Below are 24,527 nucleotides of genomic sequence, written 5' to 3'. Positions count from 1 at the left end.
TCTGCCAGCAGCTCAGTCCCTGAAACATTTTTTCTCAAAGCAACTGGGGCCAGATAAATTGGTCTGGCGGTGACGACATTCCCAGCCACTACTTTCCCTTCATCTTTCTCCATGGATGTGTGCCAGCCCCACAGACACAGCACGGCCACTGCAAACCCTCTGCACAAGCTCCTTGGACTTAACTACCCCGGGCACCATCTTTCCTGGGGTAGCCATTTAGTGCTTCAGGTCTTATGTTTTCACATGCCTACAAGAGCTGTGGCTGCTCAGCTCCCCATTCACAGGATAGTGATTGAGCACATGTGTATCTGGTGCTGCTTGGAAGAGCAGGACAAGTTGCACTCACACAGCTCCACCGAATCATTCATGCATACCATTCCCAGAGGAGAAGGGTTTTCCTGATCCTCCGTCTCCTGACATCCACAGATATAAGGTACTTGCACAGCTACATTGGGCTGCGCTGTGTGAAAACACCCAACCCACAAAGTGAGGTACTTCTTTCATCATAGTATTTATTCAGTTGTTTTGATTGGGAAGGTGCTTTGTAAATGAAAGATCTCAGTTCAAAGACAGGAGATTCGCTCTAAAAATGGAATTTTACAAAAGATGTCTGGAAACTGAACAGACAAATGTGCTCTGTTCCTCTCAGAGACCCTCCTGGAAGCAGTCTGGTTAGGATTTTCTGGGTTGTTTTAAGCTCATTCGTGTTTTTTTCCAGTACTATAAGTCTCTATTGTTAACTTATGCATTATTTAAAAGATACTGGGTTTAAAAATAGCTCTAACCCACCAAGGGAAAATGGGAAAAGCACTGAGCTGAAAGCCACAGCACTTCCCTTACAGATTGTTTCAGCATGCAAGACATCACAGACTTCTCCCGTTTTCATTTCAATTTAGTAGCTGTCTTTGACATATGCCCACCCATTTTCACCATCAAAGTATCTGAATGTATCTCATTCCTGAGGGTGCATATTGCAAGTCTGCATGCACTGCTCACACAGCAAATTACTACCACTGTAGGTCCTGGGACATAAATAGCTACAGCTTTGGGGTTTGGAGATTCTGTGGTCAACCCCCATGATCTGCTTTCACCTATTAAGTGCACACCTTACACTCTTCTGCCCATAACATCAGGAAGGAATTAGAAGTATCCAAGACCAATATAAAATCAGCAATGATCCTGACTCGTTTCATGTGTAAACTGAAGTCCAGGCGAGCACAGGCCTGGAAGCACTTAACAACCTCTTGTTTATGAAAGGGATGCCGCTGAGCTTCGACACAAGGAAAAAGCAATCCTCATGTAATGACAGTGTATACATCAGAACCAGAAGAGTTTTTCACACTGCAAGAGAAACTAGCTGTAGCATACATATGTTGATTTCAGTCCTAAGCATTTTTCCATAAGTTTAGCTAGGTACTGCATTTAGACACTGTATTACGTGATGGCTGTGAATGTTTGCTCCCACGGAAGAAAGGAGGGAAAAATAAAAAATAAAAAAGGAAGAGGGAGTTTACCCAGTAAAAAATAGGGCAAGTTGTCTACCTGTCTCAAAATTCAATATGACATAGGTAGTCCTTCTGCCAGGTATACAGCAACACCTGGTACCTGATGGGCAATGTAGGCAGCGCATGACCATTGCTAGCACGAGGCCTCAGGCCCTGTACAACCAAGCAGCCTGCAAGGCCTCCCCACATGGCAGGCTGCGGCTGGCCTCGAGCTCATTTTAACTTGTTTTTAGCTCTAACAGCCAGCTGTCCAGTGATTAGGTGGCAGATAACAATAACACTACATGGACCCAAGACTGCTGAGAAAGAAATCACGACCATTAACGTCCACCGCCTGACAAGGACCTCAGGACATGGAGTGAGGACACATGGTGACCACAGATGGGTGAACATAACTCAGAAACACGTAGATGTGGCACCATTTCAGTGCATCCATTTTAGCTGCACTATTATTTAAAACGAACTGCTAAAAGATAATTTGACTGTTAAGGCTCTTAATAAATGCTTAGCTCTACATTAGTTTCTGTAACTCATGTAAAAGCAGCCATGGTTCATTGCCACAGCAAAGACCTACCACATACCGAAGCCCAAGTCTGGAATGTATTTCTGAAAGTTTAAACTGATGGTAGTGGAGATGTGACATCAAAATATCAGGCTGGGACAAGCAAGCTGGGTATTGCATAATTTTGTGCCAGCAGCTTTGCTGGCCTGAAGCAGAAAGGCAAAGAGGATGTGTGTGCTTGAGCAGATTAATTTCCCCTGAATTCAGACCAGTCTCTACAGGATGTAGCCAGGGGTTTCAAAGGTATGGTTACATAAAATATTCCCAAACTTGTCTCCTGTCTCTACACCCTGTTATCCACAGCACCACCGAAGAACATAATGAGTTCAACCCTGGTTCTCTTGTGAAGTTAAAATGGATTTCCAGGACACAACTTAAATGGGGAGAGAGAGGGTGGCCACACCATTCAGATGGGTCAGATATTATTGATTTTATGTAAACATATTACTGTGGTGCTTTCATCTGTTTCTGTTACGTAAGACTCACAGGTAGGGACAGAAAACCTGAGAAACAAGCATGGGTGTTATAGCTTTGGTTCCCACTGCCAGTAGCAGAAGCATCACTCATGTTAAGCCGAAAGACCTTCTGAGCCGAAAAATCACAGAGTGACTGAGTGAACAAGCACTGTAGCTCTGAGTGTCAACCAAGAAAAAAAAATCTGATTGCAAATTCCCTTCCGCAAGTAAAATATGTTGAGTACAAGGCTACCCACTCAGTCTCATTAAGCAGGATAAAGTGAGCACCCAGCAAAAAACAATGATGTCCATGCCTGATGCAAAACACATGCACAGAGCTGAAATCCAGAATAAAAGAGTGCTTTATAAGCCAGCAAGTTCATATGCCAGGACCTGGGTTGGTGGAGGGCTCTACTCTCTGCCTTCCTTCCCTCCCAACTCCCAGAGCAGCCCATTTTGGGGTAGGACCTGGTATGCTTATTTTGGCAGAAGTAGCTTCTAACACACGAGAGAGAAAGAGTTGAAGGAGGAGGATGAAAAGGTTGGCAAACACCATGGAAGAGGAAAGGGCAGCTTTTACACTAGGGATCCCAAAATATGGACTCATTTGCATCCTGCTGGATAACCCTGAAATACCAGCAAAACCAAATAAATATGACAAATAACTGTCAAATTACAATTTGAGAGGGTGATTAGAATTATACTGCTGAGGGTGCTGCTAAGATAATGACTTGACATTTATGTTCTGAGGAGAGTCCTAGAGAGTCCTAACACCAGCTTTCAAGCATGGCGACTATCACCCTGAAGTGATGGGTGATTTGTTAGATAAATCATCTACTTGTTATAGAGTCATCCCCTTTTATATAGAAGCAGTCCCCAAGTTGTGGGAGGCAGCAAAACTAGTGCAAGAGTACGCAGTGAAAAAGCAGTGGAGCTTCTAAATTTAACAGTGTCCAAGTACACAAGAGAGCAGAAAAAATATATATATATTTGTGTATAAATATACCTAGAAGGTCACCTTGAAATCTCCACTTTTCAAATACAGAAATATGATCTGCAGCATTTTAGCAGAGTGGTACAGAAGTAATATCTCTACAGAGTGCTATAACCCTTTAGTGCAGCAGATACCACACGGTACCTGCAAATTGATTTTGGGGTTGCTGAAGTTGAAGAATAAGGTAGTGTTGATAATGATCTCTGCAGTGGAGACACTAAAAAGGAGCATTAAATGTTGCTTTGCTCTGAGACTTGAGAAAACATTCTTGTGTAGAGAAGATAGAAACAGTGCATTCCCACAAAACACACTAAGACAACAAGGCAAATAAGTGTTAGCCATTATTTTAATGCTGTTTTTTCATATTTAAATTCCATGTGTTTTTTGCATAAAAAAAAATAAACTTTTAAATTTTTTATAAAACTTCAAGAACTTTTTTTTTAAATACCAAAATATTATGTGTTTACAGAAATGATAACCTTAAAGATATTAAATCAGTATTAAGGGAGAAAAGTACCTTTATACAAAGGTGATTGAACAGGTTATTCAATCTTGCATTAAAGAGACACATCTCCAGTGGATCCTCACAAAAAAAAAAAAAAAAAAAAAAAAAAAAAGAATCTTCTGTTTTAAAACATTTCTTAACATAGAAAAATTTCAGATAAATTTTCATGAGACAAATTAATATCTCATTGATGATTATACCGAGGGTCAAGGAAAGTACAAACCGTGACATTCACAAATACCATTAAAACAAAACCCGGTATTATATTAAAATAATTCACATTATTATCCAATGATTATAGAAATTGGGAATGTGGCCACCTATTTGTAAATTACTAAAAAAAGGTTAGAGACTGAATAAATGGCAATTATTTCAATGCCTATCTGAGGTATCTGTAAGGAAGAACAAAGAAAGAAAAAACACTGCAATTCATAAATAGAAGTCTATCTACTCACTCTCCAATTTAATACAATTTTTCTTTGTTACTATACTAGTGAATCCTCCTTGTTCTTCAGACTGACATTGACACCAGCCTCATCCCTGAAGAGCTGCCACAGATTACTGAGGCATTTCTCTACTTCATTTTAGCATCTACTCAGCATCAACTCACAGCACAAGCTAAAAGCACTAATGAACACCTAAGGAAACAAGGCAGGTAGTAGACCTGTTTTAAACATCCCTGTTTAGGCTGATTTGCAGAAAAAAATACTCAAATCAGTGTTTCACATCCCAGGACAATGCTCCAAACACTGGGTTTTTGGAAAGTTTTTGATTTTGCTGTACATACTAAACAACCATCATGCCTGAAAAGCAAATTCTGCAGCCAACTGCTGAGAGAACCCAGCTGGGGTGGCAAAGTCCTGTGTTAGGTACTGGGAATTCTCCTGCTAAATGGGGAAATGTGACTTGAGAAAGAAATGTTTCTGTGCTTTCACAAGTTTCAGTTTACTGACAGCAGGGTACCCAGTTTACCAGCAAGCCAGCAATCCTGCTTTACAACAGCATGAAATTATTATCGAAATCTGTTGGGAAAATACCTAATGCAGCTTTTAGCTTCTCCAGGTGTTCTCTGTATATTGATTATTCCCCGCCTCTGCACTACTCTTTGCCTAGCTAATTTAAATTCCTTTGTCTCATGGCTTCTTTGCAGTGAGTTGGAAAATTTTGTTGGCCATATGGGCTAAGGAGGGGAAAGGATTCTTCATTTCTGATACACTCCTCTGCCTGCTCTGTTACAGAGAGCTGCCTCCCCCATCTTGGTATTCTGCCTCTTCCTTAAGTAATAACAGTAATCCACAGCTGAGGTTGTTAGCGACATGCACAAACCCCATGGAAAATGTGGCTACATAATTCCAATACATTAACAATGCATAAAAATGCTGCTTAAAAATTACAGAAAACACTTACACTGTCACACTATTAACACTATCCCAGTAAGCACAGATATAACAGTTTCTACAGATGGATAGAGTGAACAGATCACTCTATGGATGGTGGGGGTGTTAATTTTCCATGCACACTTACAAAATCATAAATGCTTTAGTTAGGTGGTGGCTGAGAAAGCAGGGGCTGAGGTCTCAGTGGTGCTCAAACATTGGCCTCTTAGCCCTGTGAAATATTTAGCTCCTTCTGTTTGGCTTTCCAAGGACAACTGAAAGAGACCGGTTAACAATGCTGGTAACTGCTGCACTTGGAAAAGAAGGGAGATACACATTCCTGGAATACAGGATGCAGCAAAAAATGGATTTTAGATCGGAGGCCAAATTCTTTTTTTAGGATGTTTGCCTGCAGCTCCTGCTGAAGTCAACCAGAACTACCAATGCTCATCCAAGGGCAAAATTTGACATATAACATTTATTTTATGCTATACACAAGTCTAAACATGGAAAATATGAAATGCATAAATGAAAACCAGTTATTAGGTTTGGATAAAGCAGAACTGAAAGGCAGCAGTTGTCCAACTGTGGGAGCATAATTTAGTTTGCTACAGCCCATGTGCAATTCCATTAGCATCTTCTCCTTTTTCTGCTGGAGTGACACAGCTGACACAACACTAGAGTATTAATACATCTGTTAGCTGTCTGAATTCACAAGGAGACTTGTGTGCAGAGATATTGAAGGACAAGTGGGCCAACAGGATGGAGAATACTCATTACTCACTCATTCCCAGCCACCCACGTGTCCCGTGCTGTCAATTCAGTAGCACCATGGTGGACTTCCTTTGCTCTGTTCACATTTCTTCCTCTTTGATGGTCAGCTTAAATACTTTTATATACTGCTGGTGCTGTAAAGTGTTGTTATGTTCTCTGTATGTTGTTGCTTTAAATTAATTTGTCCATGACAGAAAGAGGTGCAGAGAGATTTTTTATTATTATTATTTTTAAACAATCTCAGCCATATTGTCTTAAACCAAATTAGTTAAAGCCAAATCTTTTCTTATGACAGGCTTGGCAAGGACCAAGCAGTAATTGCCTTGTTTTTCTCATGTTTGTTTTCGTGAGAAATGTGAGTTGCCCTTGGGAATTATCTGCATGATTATCAAGGTGCAAGAACTGAAACCAAAATAAAAGCAGAGTATTTGCTTAAAAAAAAAAAAAAAAAAAAAAAAAAAAAAAAAAAAAAAAGCCACCCTTTAGAATTTATCTGCAAGAGAAATAAAATAAAAGTAGTTAAGATCTCAATCGCTTCAAGTGCCAGCAAAATGCCTCTCTTGCACAGTCTGCTTGTCTGGGGAGGAATGAGACAGAAAAAGTAAGCAAAACTTTGAAAAAAAAAAATCTTCTAGGATGTAGATAGTCAAGTATATCTCCCATATAAGAAGCCAAGTCCAAAATATGCATTACCTATATCATACTAATGTCTGTACGCTCAGACAATGTTTAGACGATTCCATTGTAAACAGCCTTTGCACACTGCTGCTAGAAGCAGTAACCATGCAAGAATTACTCAAAGTCTTAAATGCAGATAGATCTATAAGGAGAGAGGGAGAGCACAAATAGACCTGTATATATGCATATAGGTAAGTGTGCATGTGTGTTTGTGTACACACTTATTTATTTTAAAAAAGCATAAAGAAGTTACTGAAGTTACTAATACAATTCGTTGTGCTACTTGTGAAGAGCTTTCAGACAACATGTTTGTTTGGATTCTCTGACAGTCTCTACCTATTTCCGGCTGAATTATACAAATAGCTAGTAGTCAAACCATATTGGTCTAATCCATCAGCTTTACAGAATGGACCAACAAGAAGAATATCACAATGATTCAGAGATAAACATATGCCAATAGACTACCTAAAGTTTGCTCTATTTTTTTTCCTTTGATTGAAGATCGTTTTCTGTTCAAAGTCCAAAAAGTCAATATAGGTATTCTTCAAAATTAGTTTGCATTACAGCTTAAGAAGACATGCAGTGAAGTTTTCTACCTTGTCCATCCTTTCTATTAAGATTTCATTTCAGTGAATGGTTACATGAGATTTTAAGGAAAAAGGAAGATGAGATAAATCTTTTCAGGAAGTTAATGACAAACTCTTGGTACTACATTTTAATCCAGGATAAGAGACTGAGTAAGTTTACAAAGAAATAAAAGTTACGTTTACAAAGTTAACAGATCATCTAGCAAGGGAGCCTCAGTGAAATCTCTTTCTGAAGCCTTTGAGCTATTACACACCATTTAGCCCTGCACAGGTATTGGGATATTTATGCACTGGCTTACTGGCAATTTTATTATTAAGATAAGACTCTTTTGTGCTATATGCTACTATATGTACACAAGAGAATGAGGATTTTTTGAAACACATTCTAAAAATGCAAATTACATTTTAAAGTGAAATTACATTTTAAAGTGTAAATCCCAGAAAGATTCAGCAATTCAAATGACTAAATAAAGCTATAGAACGTAAGCTTTCTTCCCTGCTTTCTTCCGCACCACTGTTACATGCAATATCCAAATTCTCAATGTACACAATACCAAAGTCACTAGCTGTAAGTAAAACAGAGGTCTACAGGACACTAGTTTAGTGCTGTGCACTTTACAATTCTCTGAGGTCTTATCCAGCCCATTCTGGCCCAACTATGCTTCTGCAGGGACAAGGGGTGGGACAGAAGGGAGCAATGGAAGAGGCTCCCCAGGGCAGTGGTCACAGCCCCAGACCTGCCAGAGTTCAAGAAGTATTTGGACAATGCTCTCAGATTTATTTTGGGGTGGTCTTGTGCATTAGGACCAACTTTGTGCAAGAGTTGGACTCAATGATCCTTGTAGGTCCCTTCCACCTCAGGATATTCTGTGATTCTATGATCCTACCTGTTTAGTGGCTTGGTTTCTCCAGGAGGAAGGCACGGATATGAGCCATGCTATCCTTTCCTTCCTTACAAGCACAAATGTTCTTTTCTCATCCCAACAACAACCCAAAGCAATTTGCCAATCACTAGGCAGGAGAAAAAATTGCTTGAGGTGGTGCAATACTCCACACGTAGGGCAGAAGACAATGATGTCCCAGCACTATTTTGTACTGTGTTCAGAAAGACCCTTCAGACCCTCAGGAGGATGAGACCAGTTGAAAGACCATATTAAGTGCCCGATCACTGAGATAATACAGCACCAAACCCAAAAGATATATGATTAGCAGCAGAAGTTTATCTTACAATATTTTTGTTGGCATCAATAGTGGAAAAGATTAAAGTGATATCATCTCTCCCTGCCTCAGCATCAACTGCTTATTTTCAGGCATCTACCACAGACCCTCTTCTGCAGTCTGTCCTTGAAAGCCGGTACCAATAGCTTTATCTGACAGTCTTTTGGGGATAAACCACACACAGTCTCAACCTGAAATGTCCCATCATTTATGAGAAACTTAATCATAAAGAAAGGCTCATCTTTTGTCCTTCAAATAAACCCACAAGTCATGTTCAAGCTTTTGTACTTGTGAAACAACCAACTGTGAACGTGTGGGATAAATGAAAGAATTATTACTGAAAAGCTCCAACTTACTACATGAAATCCAGCATGCGGTGTCTGTAGATCTACATTCAAATGTGGTTAAGATCTTAGCTGGCTAATTTAAACCAAAATTTAATGGTAAGTGCAAAAATAGCATCAGCCAGCAAACCTGTATGTTTGGGCCTAAAGTGCTTCATTTCTGCTGTTCAGATGGAGCAGGACTGAAGTGAACTAAAATGATTTTCACAGCTCAAAACTCACAAAAACACATGCAAGAACCTGGTCATCAAGAGAACAGCAGAAATTCATTAGTTCAGCTCCCAGTATGGTGTGATTCTCAGCTGCAAAATTACCTTGGTCATGCTGCCAAACACTGAAAATAAACATATTCAGTAAGAAGTGATGAACTGCATCCTTTATGTTTCCACAGTCTATCTACGGAGACAGACAAAGGGAAGAGCCAAGCATGAGTACAGCGTAGCTGCCTAATTTAAGTGGCAGCACATCGTATATTTGCAGGCCATCAGAACACCATTGTATCTGTTCCTATTGCAAAATTTCTAGCACACCAGAAATCCATTAGCAGGGATTTTATGGCAAAGTACCAAAAATAAATACATCCTCTTATACCAAAAGAAATTAAGATCAAGGAATGATTATGGATTAGTACAGGCTAAAGATCAGCAAGCTCACCCAGCAAATACATTGTAATATAAGATTTAACAATTCTTACAAAATGAGAAAGACAAAAGAAACCCTCTCACTTTGTACCAAAGCGAAGGCTGTGAAAATATAAATTAAAAACTCCAGCCACCGTTTTTCATTAACACTGGAAATCTATTACTATTAATCTCTCTAGCTAGATTTAGCAGCTTCTTTCCAACACCATATTCAGCTTGATTTTTGCAGTTTCTCTTCAGCTTCATGTTTCACAATTTCTAGTTACTGATGTGCAACCTACCGGAGTGAAGTACAATAAACCAAATGTATTCCTTGGCTCATTTCTAGGAAGTTTCCCCTGTGATCTGTGTGGCTACTTTGCATAGGCAGAAACACACTGAAAATCTGATGTCTTCAGCTGGATTCCTCTCTCCAAAGTCAGTGGGAGAAATTTGTTTCTTATAATTAAGTAAGAAACAGAGGTGATGCTAAAACCTGAGGCAACATATCAAAAAACTTTTTGTTCCCTCAGTGATATTTAGAAATATCAATCTCTTTAGGCAGTGAGGATTTATCTGTATTTCCTTACTCCTTGCTCTGAAAACATGAGTAACTCCACCTTTTTTTTCCCCCTTTTCTCTCAACATAACCTCATTGACTATCTGAATTTGACAGACCAAATGGGAAGTGTGATTCATTACAGAAGCAATAATAAGCAGAGAGACAATTATAATTTTAGTGCCGCCGCCAAGGCTGTCTCTGTGAAAGGGAGGCTGAATGGGTGCCACAATGAGTGCCACATTTACAATGAGAAAAGGCACAGCTTTGCTGTAACTGAGCTGCTGTGTAGAGGGTCAAACTTTAAGATGTGCTTTTTTGGCTGGCTGGCTTAGGCAGAATAATGGATACCAAAAATACACAGCCTTCAAAAAGACCAGGAGGATTTTTAAATGATGTATTAAGTAATCTTTACAATGGTTTGGAGTCTCAGAACTGTCACTACAGTTTATGTGATAACATGCAACCAGGGGCTTAATCTCTGTCATGCCCTTTGGATATGAATACTTTCGTTTTGTTCTTCTGTAACAAATCTCACATTTTTGGTATTTAGGCCAGTCTTTAGTATGTCCTCAGAAGGGCTTTTACTTTAGGGGATGAATTATAAAAATGATCTAGGAAGGATAAGGGTGCTATTAAAAAGAAGTTTCACATAAGCACATGAAGTTATACTAAGAGGTGAAACAGGTACAATGAGCTCTTTGCTATAGATTGTGCAAATCTTTTTTTTTTTTTTTTGAATTAAAAAAAAAAAAAATTTCCTGCCAAAAGAAACCTAACTATATAAACATACACATTTCCAATGTGGCTGAGAACATTAGCTTCTGCTGAGAATGACCATTGCCTTGTACCATACAGATGGATGTATGTGTATGTGAGCCAGATCCCAGACCTACAAAATGTTTCTTGTGGAGCATAATATATTCTTTCTCCAAAGCAGCTTCTACTGAAGCTGGCAATTCAGGGCAAAGCAACACAATTCTGAACTGACTCAAGAACCCAAGGAGAGCCCCTGAGACACCCACCTCCAGGTTTTCCACTTATACCAAACTGTTCCTGTATATTTATACCCCTCCCAATAGCCTCCAGCAAGAACAAGGATATTTGACATGAGGTTGGCAACGCTGAATAAAAATAAATTTGGCTATTAAAAATCTGAATTTTAAGTACTTTTATTTCTTCAAAGAATGGAAAGAAGAAAAAAAAAATCTTTCAATTCACCTTTTACGTCTCAAAAAAGGGCAAAAGCCCAATTTAGAAGAAATATCATTTTGTAGGTCATCTTTAATAAAAGTACAAACTGATTCTCTTCCTTCATCTAGCTGTTTATCACACCAAATGACAGCATTTTATTTCCTTTGGGATGGAAGAAATAAAGTAAATGGAACAGAATGAGGACACATGATAAATACTTTCTAACATTATTTTTTTTTAAGAAAGAGAACTATTACCATGCATCCAGTCCTTCAGTCAATTGATAAAGAGTTATTTGCTGGTGCACATTAATTTATTTGTATTTTATGGTAATACAACCAGATTCCACACTCATTGGTCAAAACACTTGAAACCGAAAAGGAATTTTAAAATAATTTCTCAATAGTGGACCATAAAACAGCCAAATGGCTCAGTGTTTCTATCAGGATTGTCTGATGGTTCATTTCATTAAAATGCTTCTTAATATATTTGTGCAATGCAAATTGCTCTCTATTTCTGTAAAACCTAAATTTTATTGCCCTATTTGATGAGCAATATAAATAAGGTATCTTTCATTGCTGGATTCATCTGTAACTATTTCATAATGGAACTTGGACAATGAAGTAAAACTGAATAGGAAGCAAGAACGTGTCTGAAGAATTTTAGAGACATAGCGAGTTCTGTTCAAATCAGGTTATTTAAAAGGAAAAGTTGATCATCATATAACTGAAAAATAAAAGGGAGGCATCACAGAAGCATGGCAGTGACACAGAATCCCAGACTGCACAGTCTGAAGGCCCGGAAAGTATCAGAAGAGTGCAAGCGTTTGAGCTGAGGGAAAGTCAGGCCATAGCCAAGCCAAACCTGACCTACAGAGCACCACAGGCAACATCACCAGTTCCCTACCAGGTGTGCACTTGCTAATCGGTTCTTCAGGATTCAAAACCTGCCTTTTGTGCATGTTTTGAAGGAGGAGGGAAGTGTCCCTGAGGGAGGGGTGGTTGTGCTGGGCATGTTGCTCACGCTAACGCACCCAGGACCAGAGCAGTGCCCATGAAGGTGCAGAATTTGTTTAGTTTGTTGTTTTCTTCAAGGAAACAAACTTCCCATGTTAAATGAGATGGCACACTCCTCTGTAAATGAGGTTTTACTCCCAGGCAGGTCCCAACCAAATGAAACAATTACATTAAAGACAAAACACCACACAGAAAGTCTGCCAAAAGGAGCCTGTTTCCAGCCACTGTGTGAGCCCATGTAAGCACACTGGGTTTGAATCTTGCTAGCAGAACATGATTAAAAAAAAAAAAAAAAGTGATATAAATTCCACAGAAACACAGAAACAAATGGCCATAGACGTCATAGGTAGCATTTTATCTCTGCAACAGGCACCACACAGAAAGCACCAGAATCCATTGCTCTGATAAGCCAGTAGAGCTTGCGTTCACAAATCCAGCGTTGTTATTTGCCTGGTAAGATGCACCACATGTTAATAAAATAGCATTTTAATACTGCCAGTTGATTCAGTCTTTAAACTAAAAACACATTTCATAAGCAGAACCACTGTCCTGAGTAGAAAAGGGCTGATTTTCTTATTCCTTGTGTAAAAATATCCCAGAATTAAATGTTGTGCTTTTGCAACACTGACAGTATCATTCAGGTCCTTCAACTCCACCTAAACCTAAGAATTTCTAATTTTCATTATCCGTATCTTTATTCCTGGCTCTGTGTATCACTCAATTCCTTGTCTAGAAACGGGGATTTCAATGCATTTCACTGCTTAGTTGAGGCTATTATTTGAGCCCCAAGCTAAAAGGTCCACAGCGCTTTCACTGTTTCTATTACTGAATTAGTTTCTATTTTTAATGCACACACACAAAAGGTCACGATGCCAAAGCAGTTCTCAAGAAGAAAGGAAAAAGCAGGACAGAGCACTGGACAACACAAGGCAAGGCATGTGAAGGGAACCGTATCAGCAGGAAAGGCTGCTGACTCATGAAGGAGATGCTCTAAATGACAGCACAGAAAATACTTGCTATTCACATTGCAATTCATGCATTTTCATATTTACTATTGTCTTCATATGTCTTACTCTGATCAATATTTATAAATAACAATACATAGGACAGTAGCAGCTTTATAGCCACAATGGTCTGAGAATTGAAGTGACATAGTACATGAAAGATAACAGCATTTATGAGACCAACTCATGTGGCTGTGAAAATAGAAGACTTGCATTCGTACACACAAATCTTATACTAGCTGTTAAACCATAAGAAAAAAAAAAAAAATCAAGCAAAAACTCTGGTGCTCAAACTAATATTAACATATGACGATATGATCATATTTCAGCAGTAAATCCAGAAATACATAGACGATCTGAGTCGCTTCGTAAAAGCTAAATACAAAATACAATTAATTTTTCTTTTACAGGATTTCATAATGGCAAGAGGTTGTTTGACTGATAAAGTTACTGCCCCTTGGAGATACTTAACACTTAGAAGATAAATTCATAGACACTGAAACATGCAATTTGATTCGTTCCCCAGCTTAAGCCTTTTTACTTTAAAGATGCTAAATACAGCACAATTAATCTGTACATACGAGAGATCTGTGTATGTGTGTATAAAATATGTAGCTCCTAAATTATCTAGTAATCTAAGAAGTATCAAGAAAGAAAAATGTTATAACAATAAAATGATAACCTCTCTCCAGAATAATCAATCAGTTTCTTTCTACACACATACACACTTGCAAATGCACAGTAATACATAAATATATGCTAATATTTTATATAATTATTTCTGTGACAAAATAATAATAAAATCACACCATGGAAAGACAATGTACTCAGTGCTGATAATCCCATATGTTTTAAAGACTAATATAAACCAATAAATATTGTTTCTAATATATTCAATTACAATAATGCGGTAAAATACTCTTTATCAAATCTATTGAGAGGAAAAAAAAAAAAAAAAAAAAAGGCTGACCTCTTCAGAAGTGTTTTATAATGAATTAAGAAAGTACATATGAGGGGATGCACAGATCTTGTGTACATGTAGAAATGTTTTTAAACACTATTTTTCTTAGAAGTCACAAGCCATTGAGCTGGTATTTCAGAGACATCAGGGGAATTCTCTTGCAGGTGCTTCAGACTACCTTACAGTGACACACTTGGAAGCAACAGATAAATGAAACAATTTATATTTTTATGTTTTCATATTAACCAGAATGCCAAATAAGCACTTGCAAGCATTTCACAGACATCACATTAACTTTCCAAGTCTCAAAGAAACTGAAAGCAGTAGCAAACTTGTGTTGATTTCAGTAGCATTTACCAATAAAGAGAGAATTGTTCTAAAAGATGGGTGCATCACATTGACAGTGGAATCCCTGTTCCACTAAAATCATTACCAAAAATTTCTTCTCTGTAGCAAAGCTAGGTTTTCAAGACTAATATTCACTTGTTACAAAAACAAAACAAAAAAATGGGGACATCTACACATCCTCGAGGCCAATGGAAACATCCGTATTTATTTCAGAGAGAGATCTCAGAGTATTATTGGCAAATAACACCATGATGACAGGATAAATTTAAATCAGTGAACTAGAGGACATCCATCTCATTCAGCACAACATACACACACAGGCACTATATATATGCACGTTGTTACATGTGCACACGCTGTTCTCTCTCTTCCTCCCTTTCCCTGAGGGCTGCACTGTGGCTTTGCATTAGCTTCTAAGAAACTAACATTTGAAGTCTAACTAAAAGGAAACAGCAGCTGTATTGCTCCTCAAATAGAGAAAATCATACAGCTACAAAATTGCAAGTTCTTCACAGCTATACCTTGTGTAATTGCCAAAGTCCTTGATACACCTGTGCAACCAGTATTCAGGATCCACCCAAGGAAAAATCATTTTGTGCCAATTTCTAAACACAGTTTCTACTGTGGTAATCTGAAAAAGCAAATTAGCAGTGGGCTCACATGTCATACATGTATCTCCAAACATCTAGGGGTAGAGGCTGAGGGAAAAAAAATATATACATATATATATATATATATATATGTATGTATGTATATATATTCATATATTTTGACAGTGACGGGAATAATCAAAACAAAAAAAAATTATAATTTAAAAGGAATGTATAATATGAAAAATAAAATAAGAGTTATCAGAAGCAATTTCTTATACGGGATTACGAATTCAATAACAGTAAAGGTATTGATGCAGTAAGATCAAAGAACATAGTCCATATTTACCAAATAACAAGTTCAATGTTTGGAAGCATGAAGTTTTTTATAATCATAATAAAAGAAAAAGGAGGAAAAAAAAGAAAGAAAGAAAGAAAAAAACTAGTTGGAAAATCTGGGCAACTACATAAATAAACAACTGAATGGGACCTCCCACTTTGGCAGAGAAGTAAAAACAATTTGTGTGTTTGCTATACAAATAAAGAGGTACAAATCAGATAGAAATGGGAAGCGTGGGCTACCTTTACATGTGACACTGACAAAATGCAGTCTACAACTCAGCAAAGATGAGCAGCAACCCAGCAAAAACTGGAGATCAGGGAAGAGGTATGGAAATGATTAACAGACTTCAAAGATGACTTTCTCTCAAAGATCTAGGAGCTCAATCTATTTACTGTAATAAAAAGAAGGCTGGTTTGCTATAGATACCAAGGTGGGAGAAAAACTCACTGCTTTATCAGTCTAAAAATGATATTGAAACCTTTATCTCTGAGGGTAATAAATAACAACCATTAATACTCATAAGACAACTTCTATTTTGACAAACTATTCATTCCCATACTTCTTCAAAATATGCCTGGAACTACAACAACAACAAAAAGATGGCAATCCTTTATTAAGATGCTACACAGATCTAACTGCATAATCCCAGTCACTCTCCCTAGCCTCAGAAACCATTTTGAATTTTCTCTCACCTTTCCTTGTCTTTTAGCCCAAACAAAATTAGAATGTTTGTTGTAGAACTGACATTTCTCATTAAAGATAAAAAAGAAAAAGAAAATTATAAGTCATTGAAAACCAATTTATACAGAGTATGCATTAGCAAAACATGCTATTGCAAATGGAGTTGCAGAATAACAGTCTCACAGGGAACAAAATCAACCTTTGAAATTAAGCAACAAGATCAGGGAGAAAGCGTTCCTTATATTGGGTTTGCAATTGTGACCATACTAATTTTTCCACTACAGGTTGGGGGAAAGATAAATGACTTTTCAACATGGGATTGCGAAAGAACAATCCTGCTTGGTAGCTGGGTTTCTGATCACAGTGCACTTGAATCACGTCAAACAAATAATTTCGGAATACTTCAGAACATCAATCAGTACCTCATTCAAAAGACCTGAACCTGGTCTACATTGTGCTACCTATAAATTGATACTAAATAATACAGTTACACTGTAAGGGCACTTTCATATGGCAATAAAAAGGCATTATTTTAAGTAAGAATCAATTAGCAAAAGGTTATCACACCAAAGTGAGTCTCCTGAGCTGGCACACATAGGGCACAAATAAGAGAAGTGAGCATAGCTTAAATTCCCTAGATCCCAGTAAATTCCAGCTGCCAGTAAGAAGAGTTGGGACTATGCGCAGCAAAGGCATTCATTAAAATATCTAATAGAGGTTGGGCTGGACTTCAGGGAGACCCAAAACAGCTTAAAAGAAGATCTGCTCCTCCTCACATTTGATCTAGCCATCACTTACCACAAACAGCCACCTGCATTTGCTGCAAGAACACCAGATGATCAGAGGAGAGTAAGACCCATGGGGGGAACCTGGGAGAAAGGCTTACCAGAAATGGTAAGAGTCAGAAACAGTTTAATTGCAATTTTTAAAATCATGTCAGGAAGCTAATCCTTTTGAATTCCACACATACAAATGTTTACAATTTAGAGCAAATTTAGGAATATGTTTTTCATTTACAGCTTACATGACACATTGATATTAGTGTTAGAGACCATTTGCCAAGAGAAATTACTGGCAAAGAAAGTTTCAGCAGTTTGTCTCATGAAAAAAGCTGGCACTTGTCTGTCAAGCTGCCTTTTATTTTGCTTCAGTCTTGGGAATCTTTTTATGAAGTTTCTGATCTGATTCTCTAAGGTTTACAAAACCCCAGTTAAGAGACATTCCTAATAAAAATTCCACACAAGCAATGAGGAAAGTCTGCATCCTTCTCAGCAGAAGCTGCAAAAACCATTCAGTGGCAAGGCAGAATAATTAATTCCTGAAGTGCCAGGAACCTTCTAGTATCATTAACCAGAAATAATTTAACTGAGGACCAGGATATATGAAATACCTACCAGTATTTTCTGAATGAGCTTCTTTGGTTTTGCCTAGCTTTTGATAAGCTAGTAGAAAAAGGCATTTGTTTTCCACATGGAAAATGAAGTATTTTCAGGCCTTGGTAAACTTCCTGAATTTGAGATCTGTCATTTCTGGATGTCATTGTCATGACTCTTGACTGTTGGTGTTCCACCGGGATGCTGGGAGAAGAAAAGTGCATACACTTCCTACAGAGAGTAGTGGTGCCAAACTCATCTTGTCCAGTCAACTATTTCTTTGGAGATTATTTTCCACTAACACATGGATCAGAAGAATTACATTCTCATTGCAAGAAGAGAAAGCAGGTGGTAAGTGTGCTCCACCAAAACTACAGTCAGTAGGGAGGGCAGAGCAGTCCTTATTCAAGCTCATAGTCCTTCAGAGCACTTTCCCAGCACCATGAACACGAGAACCTCACACTTTTGACTGGTTCACTCTTTCAAAAAGTTGTGTGACAAAAGAGCCCTCAAATGAAGGATGCTGCTGTAGCAGTAAGGGACCAGGACCTAATGTTTTGACTGAAATGGTTACCACAAAGCAAACTCAGTGTGGTCACCCTGTGTCAGGGCCTGTCCACCAAACACAGATACTGAAGTTTTGCTGATTAACAAACTTGTAGAGTACTCTACTCCACTCCAGCACCATGATCACAGCTTGCTTTGAGCTATTCTGCCACCAGATCTCTGCTGCACCATCAGTAGCTGGATGTGCCCTGGCCCAGGCCTCCTCCAACAGACACAAGTGTTTCACAGCACTAGAAGTGTTTCACTGAGGTGTTCAGAAACACGCTACATTTTCTGTCAAGCTCTGCTGTTTGATCACGTAATTACAACCCAAGGTGTGAAATGGTCACGTGGCTACATTTAAGAAGTAGTATTCTGTGTGAAAAAGGGAATAGCCATTTGCTGAGCCACACATGATTCATGGCATTAAAAACGTCAATGGGAAGGAATTAAAAAATAAATAACTAAGCACACTCCATTGCTATGAAGGTCATGCACAGCTCTGGGTTGATGGCCAGATCTGGATGTGTTCAGGAGGGGAGCCTGCAAGCAGCACCAGCCTGAACAGGCCAGAGGTCAGCTCCAAGATGCGCTAATGCTGAAGAAAGCATTAACGAAGATGGCCCCAGAAAACAGCTCCATTATACACAATTCTGTATGCATAAGGACACTGAGGCAATGGATTCATAAAAATGTGGTGCAACTAAGGCTTTCCTAACCTTTGCCTAAGGGATTGAACCTTTTAAATATACAGCTGATTCGATCTGAAAGCTCCTTTGTAAATACTTCAGCCATCTGAACAGGCAAAAAAGAAGTTGAAAAAGAAACACTATCTTGAAAAAGCCTATTATAGAGACACTACCACAACTCAGGGGGAGGGAGGAAGAAGAATGATATATGTGGAATACCACCACTGCAAAAATGGAAAATACACTGTGATTATCAGATTTTTAGCAGTAGTAGTAGTTTTTATTACTATTCAAGGTAATATTTCAGTTCCATGTGAACAAATACACATTTAAAACTGGTTGAGATCCAAAATGACCAAGAAGAAAGCATACAAATTTCTTTTTAGTTAAATTAATTAAAGTCTAAGTTAAATTAGACTACCACACTGTAATGCCACTTGGAAAACTGTTTTTCCTTCCTCTTACTTGCATCCAGGACTGGTGCACACTCCCATCCTGGGCCTCAGTTTTCCTGTTGGCTGAAATGTCAACATTAAGTGATGCTTTTTGATCTCCTCCTGTGTCTCTGCAGCTTTAGATCAGCCTTTTGTTAAAGAGTAGTGTCATGAGAACAGAGAGAGGAAGGGACAAGGAAAGGAAAGTTGCTTCAACCAACACACAAATTCTATTTTATCATTACCTCTGGTGCCGTGAAGAGATAAAGCATAGGGTATCACGCAATAGGGGAAGACAGAAAAGTAGGAGACCACAAAAATCTCTGCCAGCCTCAACTGTCAATGTACAAAAAGTTGCCAAGGAAAAGGCTGCTAGAAAAACAAGGAAGTTTTGTGGTATCTATGACAATGGCAGAGGGGACAACTGTTGAGGGTGGGGGGAATGAATAGAAAGCAGTGTGTGAATCTTTAGAGAATTGAGTAAGAAAATAGATGGAAAATATACAAAGACCATAGAATCTGAAATACCAAAGGATTCATAGCAGGAGGATGTATAGCAAAGCATGGGCAAATACAGCAGAGGAAACAGAGAAACTGATTGTCAGATATAAATGATGGAATTGAAGAGAAGAGAGAAAATTACACACACAAAGAAAACACCAAACTAAGAAAATCTACTTGCACACAGGCAGTAAGAAGCAGGGGTATACTTCAGTTTCTGATTTTTTTTTTTTTTAATTAAAAAGGTCTTTGTTTACTACTGTAATTTTAATTTTGATTTTTTTTCCTACCAACATCTAGGGAACCATATGGAAGAATTAACACTTCATTGTGACTATCCACAATTTACACCATAACTAAAGATGATGCTCAAACAAATTCAGACATAGAGCCACCACATGCACCAAGACAAACAGGCAAACTACAAGAAGGGAGACTGACAAAAGCAGGGGAAGTCTTTCCTTTCTGACAACCCAAGCATTTTAAAAGACTTTTTCCCCCTCTCCATCCCCCATATCTCCTTTAACTTTCCTCAAGTGTATATTAAGCATAAGAGATAATTTTACCACAGATCACAGCTTCAGCATGGTTTTGATATTAGCAGATGTTTTGTTATAAACACTAAGCCAGTATTTTTTCCAGAGGAAAAAACTAAAATCTTGAACTTAGCTCCTTTCAAGCACTCAACTACTTTTCAATTATAAAGCTATCATGAGCCAAATTTGAAAAACATTCCTCAAAAAAAAAAAAAAAAAAAAAAAAGTGTTTTCCTCTCAGAACCCTTAGAAAATACAGAATATAATATAGAAAGTAAGAATTACAAGAGAATAAAAATATATACAGCCTTCAGAACAAAGCAGATTTGTTCACAGGAATAATAATTAAGAATATATTTTAAATGTTGCTCTGGTATTCTTGGCTCTCCTTTTATTTGATGATCTGCAGATGATCTTCTAGTTTAGAAGTAGCCTAAATGATGATTTAAATATCACGATAGAAGCCAAACATCTTAATTGCCTTACAGCCTTCTTGTATTCATTTTGCACTTTGCAAAATGATTTTGAATTTTGCAAAATGATTTTGTTTTCACATTATAAAAAGACTTGTTTCAAAGGGAAAGTTCATATTTAAGTTGGATTCTGGCACTCAAGAACACTAAGGGCAGGTTTTGACAGTCTCTGATAGAAATACTGGTCTAATGTCATTGAAGACAAAAGAACGACGTAAAAATAGAATCCCCTCAAAAATCAAATTTTAAATACACATGTTTGTGCGTTTATGCATGCACACATGTACAAGTCTGTAATCAAAAACTCCACCTAGAGGGAACTGTTGTAGTTCATGAAAATCACATCCCAAACTAGTCTTTTCATGCACCACCAGTAAATATATTTACTTTTATTATGATGACCTGAAATTCAGCCCAAAGGAAAATGCTGACCTTTCAGAAACTAACTGTGAATGCACCACTAACCTGCCACTAAAAAAAAAAATAAAAAATTATGCAACCTGCTCTCATATAATATACATCGCATATAACAAAATTACTATTTCCAACAGACACTTCACTGTTGTGGACTTGGTCCTTCTCAACAGGAAATTCTTCTTGTAGAAACCTTTTAAAATTTGTTGTAAAAACCACACTTCTAAATCAGCATGTTTCCCTCCCCTTCTCACAGTGCATAGATTCCCTCTCCCTTCTGCAACCAGCAGGAATTCACATGTGGATTTTAACTTGTGTCAGTGCATATAAAGAGGTTGCCACTGTTTAAAATGTGTTTACAAGTGAAAAGAAAAGGAAATGAAATTGACTTCTATTGCAGCCTGAACAGTTCATCTTTATAACAGAGAAACCTGTAGCAATTAAGCAGTTTGCCTCTTACACTGAACCACACAACATTACATGCTATTATAAGGAGGTAAATTACTTAACCAAGCATTTCCACTTACTATATTACTTATTCTCTTTTTGCTTTGGAGAAGGAAAGTCAAGCAAGTCCTATTTTAAAACAGCTGTTTGAAAACTCGTTGTCCAGAGCAAAATACCAGATTTCATTTTAAGCTCACTATTGTTCAGTCTTTCCTCGCAGTCTGAAGTTCACAGTGTGCCACTGCCTTATAATGACTCTCTGTTCCCAAAAGACTGTAAATGCATCTGGAGAAACTTCACTCTCCACCATCCATCCTGCTCTTTTCTGAGGATTAGCTATAGCACAATTGCTCTATTTCCACTACCTTACACTTGGTTATTAAAATGCTAACAGCTACCAGTTTTCAGCAACTTTATGTTTTAATATCCATCGAGGCTCTGCATGAGTACAGTAATTTGCCTTTATGATAAATTGAAAGATTGCAGATGAAATTGTACAACTCAAATGTTAGCTACACTGAAATAGCTGGTACTTAGTAACAATGGGAACATCAAAGTCTACAATGGAACTTGAGAAAACAATAAAAGAACTTAAAATACACTACTACAAATGAACTCAATACCTAAATATAGCATCTGTGCTATAATACAGCCTCTAAAGCCTCCATAGAAAAGTGACATTTCACTGGCACCGGTCTTGAACAACCACAGAGTAAGACAGAGTCATCACTTACTGGTTTAGCGTTACATCCAGGATGAAAGACGACCCAAAAGCATCAACCTGGAAGCTGGCTCGAGCAATGTGTGTAGACTGCAAAATGGAAAAGACAGGAATTAGAATTCATCTACAACAAAACATACATACAGTACTTTATTTGGATGTACTAAGCGACAACATGCCATTAACCAAATGAAACCACACTGAAATAGACATCATAGTCTATTAGAGTGAATAAAAGATCTGTTTGCTGAATCTTTGAGGCTCGTTCAAGAATTCCCAACACCACAACCTGTGACCTAGGAGGCTCTGCCTTAATTACGCCCCTACCAACACCATAAGAAATGTCTCTTTTCTTTGAACTCCCACCCTGGGCAAAACCCTGAGCAAACACAAATGGCAAACTGCCTCTGGCAAAGGTACTCCTCATTCACCAGCCTGGCTCTGGGCACAGACCTGTGGAGATAGCTGAAATGTGACCAGTTCAGTCAGGCCAGGGCATGCACAAGCCTTACCAACATTATCTGAAAGAAGCTGATATTTCTGAGAGACTCCTACTGGAGCCATATAGAGAGGTGATAGCATTGGGATAAACTCTGGATAAGTGTGTTTTCTATGGAGCTCTGGCTCACTCAACTTTAGTCCATCTCCCCCAAAATGTTGCCAAAATTCCAACCTCATGAGCAATCATTAAAACCAAACAAAACTGGGTGCTAGAGAAACATCTCTGTCTTTACTCCTTTCTCTTTGCCGTACATTTCCCCTGAATTAATTGCTTTCATTCACTCTATAGCCAACAAACTTAAGAGTACTTTGTAACTCACCATCGTCCAGAAAGAGAATATTTATTCTAGTAGTTGTGAAAGAAAACACTCAGCTATCCCATGCAAATGCAATATTTGTTTCTAGACCTGAAAACTCCCAAGAAACTGACCAGTGATGTTATTTAACTAATTAATACGAAAAGCTACTTTCAGGCATTTTGGAGCAGTTTCAACTTTGTTTTTTATTTTCTTTCCATTGAAACCTGCCCATTAAGATTTGAAGCATGTAGACAGAGGGATCTAAAAGAAACACTGAAAAAACACTTACAACTCCCTACCACACTTCTCCAAATAAGTACAACAGAGGACAGTACAACTGTAACAAATGATTTGTTGAAAACTCTGGGAAACACAGGACAGGATGGGATAATGTGAATCATCAAATTCACTCTCTCTAAAACTGCTGGCAGGCTTTCAATAGGCATTAAATCCAGAAGACTTAAGAATACCAGCTTCCCTTGAAAAGAACAGCAACAAAGGCATGGAAAGTTGAGGGAATCATGACTTTTTTATTATTATATATTTGAGTTGCCCTGCAGTTGAATTTTCTCATGATTGCTACATACAGAAACATGAGCACTAATAATGAAAAAAGGATAACAACCATGAATATGTATTTACAAACAGTTGATTCCTAAAAAGAAAAAAAGTCAAGAAGGCTTTTCTTATTAGAGGATGCTTAGGTTGCATGCCATCTATAAAAACATCAAAGTGGCTGTGCCACTGCACTGAATGTGCATAAAAAATTATATCATGAAAACTCACAGTATTTAAATAATGAGTTGGAAGGATGCAGTATTAACTTTAAAGGTTCTTAGAAGAACTCTTAGTAGATAAAATTCAGTCGGATATAATTTCAGCTATCCCTATTTGATCTAACCTGCTTTGTAACACAGGACACAGTACTTCACTAAGCAGTTTTGTAATTCCTGGGTGATTTAAGAGCATCTCTTTTGAACAAATGTGCAATCTTTGACCAAGTAACCGAATATAGTAACACATAGCTTACCTTATCCAAGTAGCTAATTTCAGCGATGAATTACAATCAATATTAAGTTTAATTTCTATTGGGTAAAAAAAAAAAAAAAAAAAGAAAGAAAAAAAGAAAAAAAAAGGAAAAAAAAAGAAAAAAAAAAGAAAAAAAAAAAAGAAAAAAAAAAAAGAAAAAAAAAAAAAGAAGGAAGGGGGAGGGGGAGGGGGAGTAATTTCTTCACATCACTGGTTTTTCAATCTCTTAATTAGAAGTAAGGGATTCAAG

The 24,527-nt window shown here is 37.8% G+C and overlaps 1 protein-coding gene across 8 annotated transcripts in view; it reads right to left on the bottom strand.

Annotated features, from left to right (window-relative positions):
- The window catches only part of ADAM22 (ADAM metallopeptidase domain 22), a 134,865-nt gene that overhangs the window by 93,376 nt on the left and 16,962 nt on the right, over positions 1-24,527 (bottom strand). For all 8 annotated transcript variants that reach the window (XM_032181626.1, XM_032181629.1, XM_032181628.1 and 5 more), the window contains exon 3: positions 22,462-22,538. In XM_032181626.1, coding sequence (XP_032037517.1) covers positions 22,462-22,538 — 77 coding nt within the window. The remainder of the gene's footprint in view (positions 1-22,461; positions 22,539-24,527) is intronic.

Source organism: Aythya fuligula, chromosome 2, assembly GCF_009819795.1.
Source record: "Aythya fuligula isolate bAytFul2 chromosome 2, bAytFul2.pri, whole genome shotgun sequence".
NCBI lineage: Eukaryota > Metazoa > Chordata > Aves > Anseriformes > Anatidae > Aythya > Aythya fuligula.
Note: the sequence above shows the minus strand (reverse complement) of the source record. Positions and strands in the feature narration are given on the sequence as shown.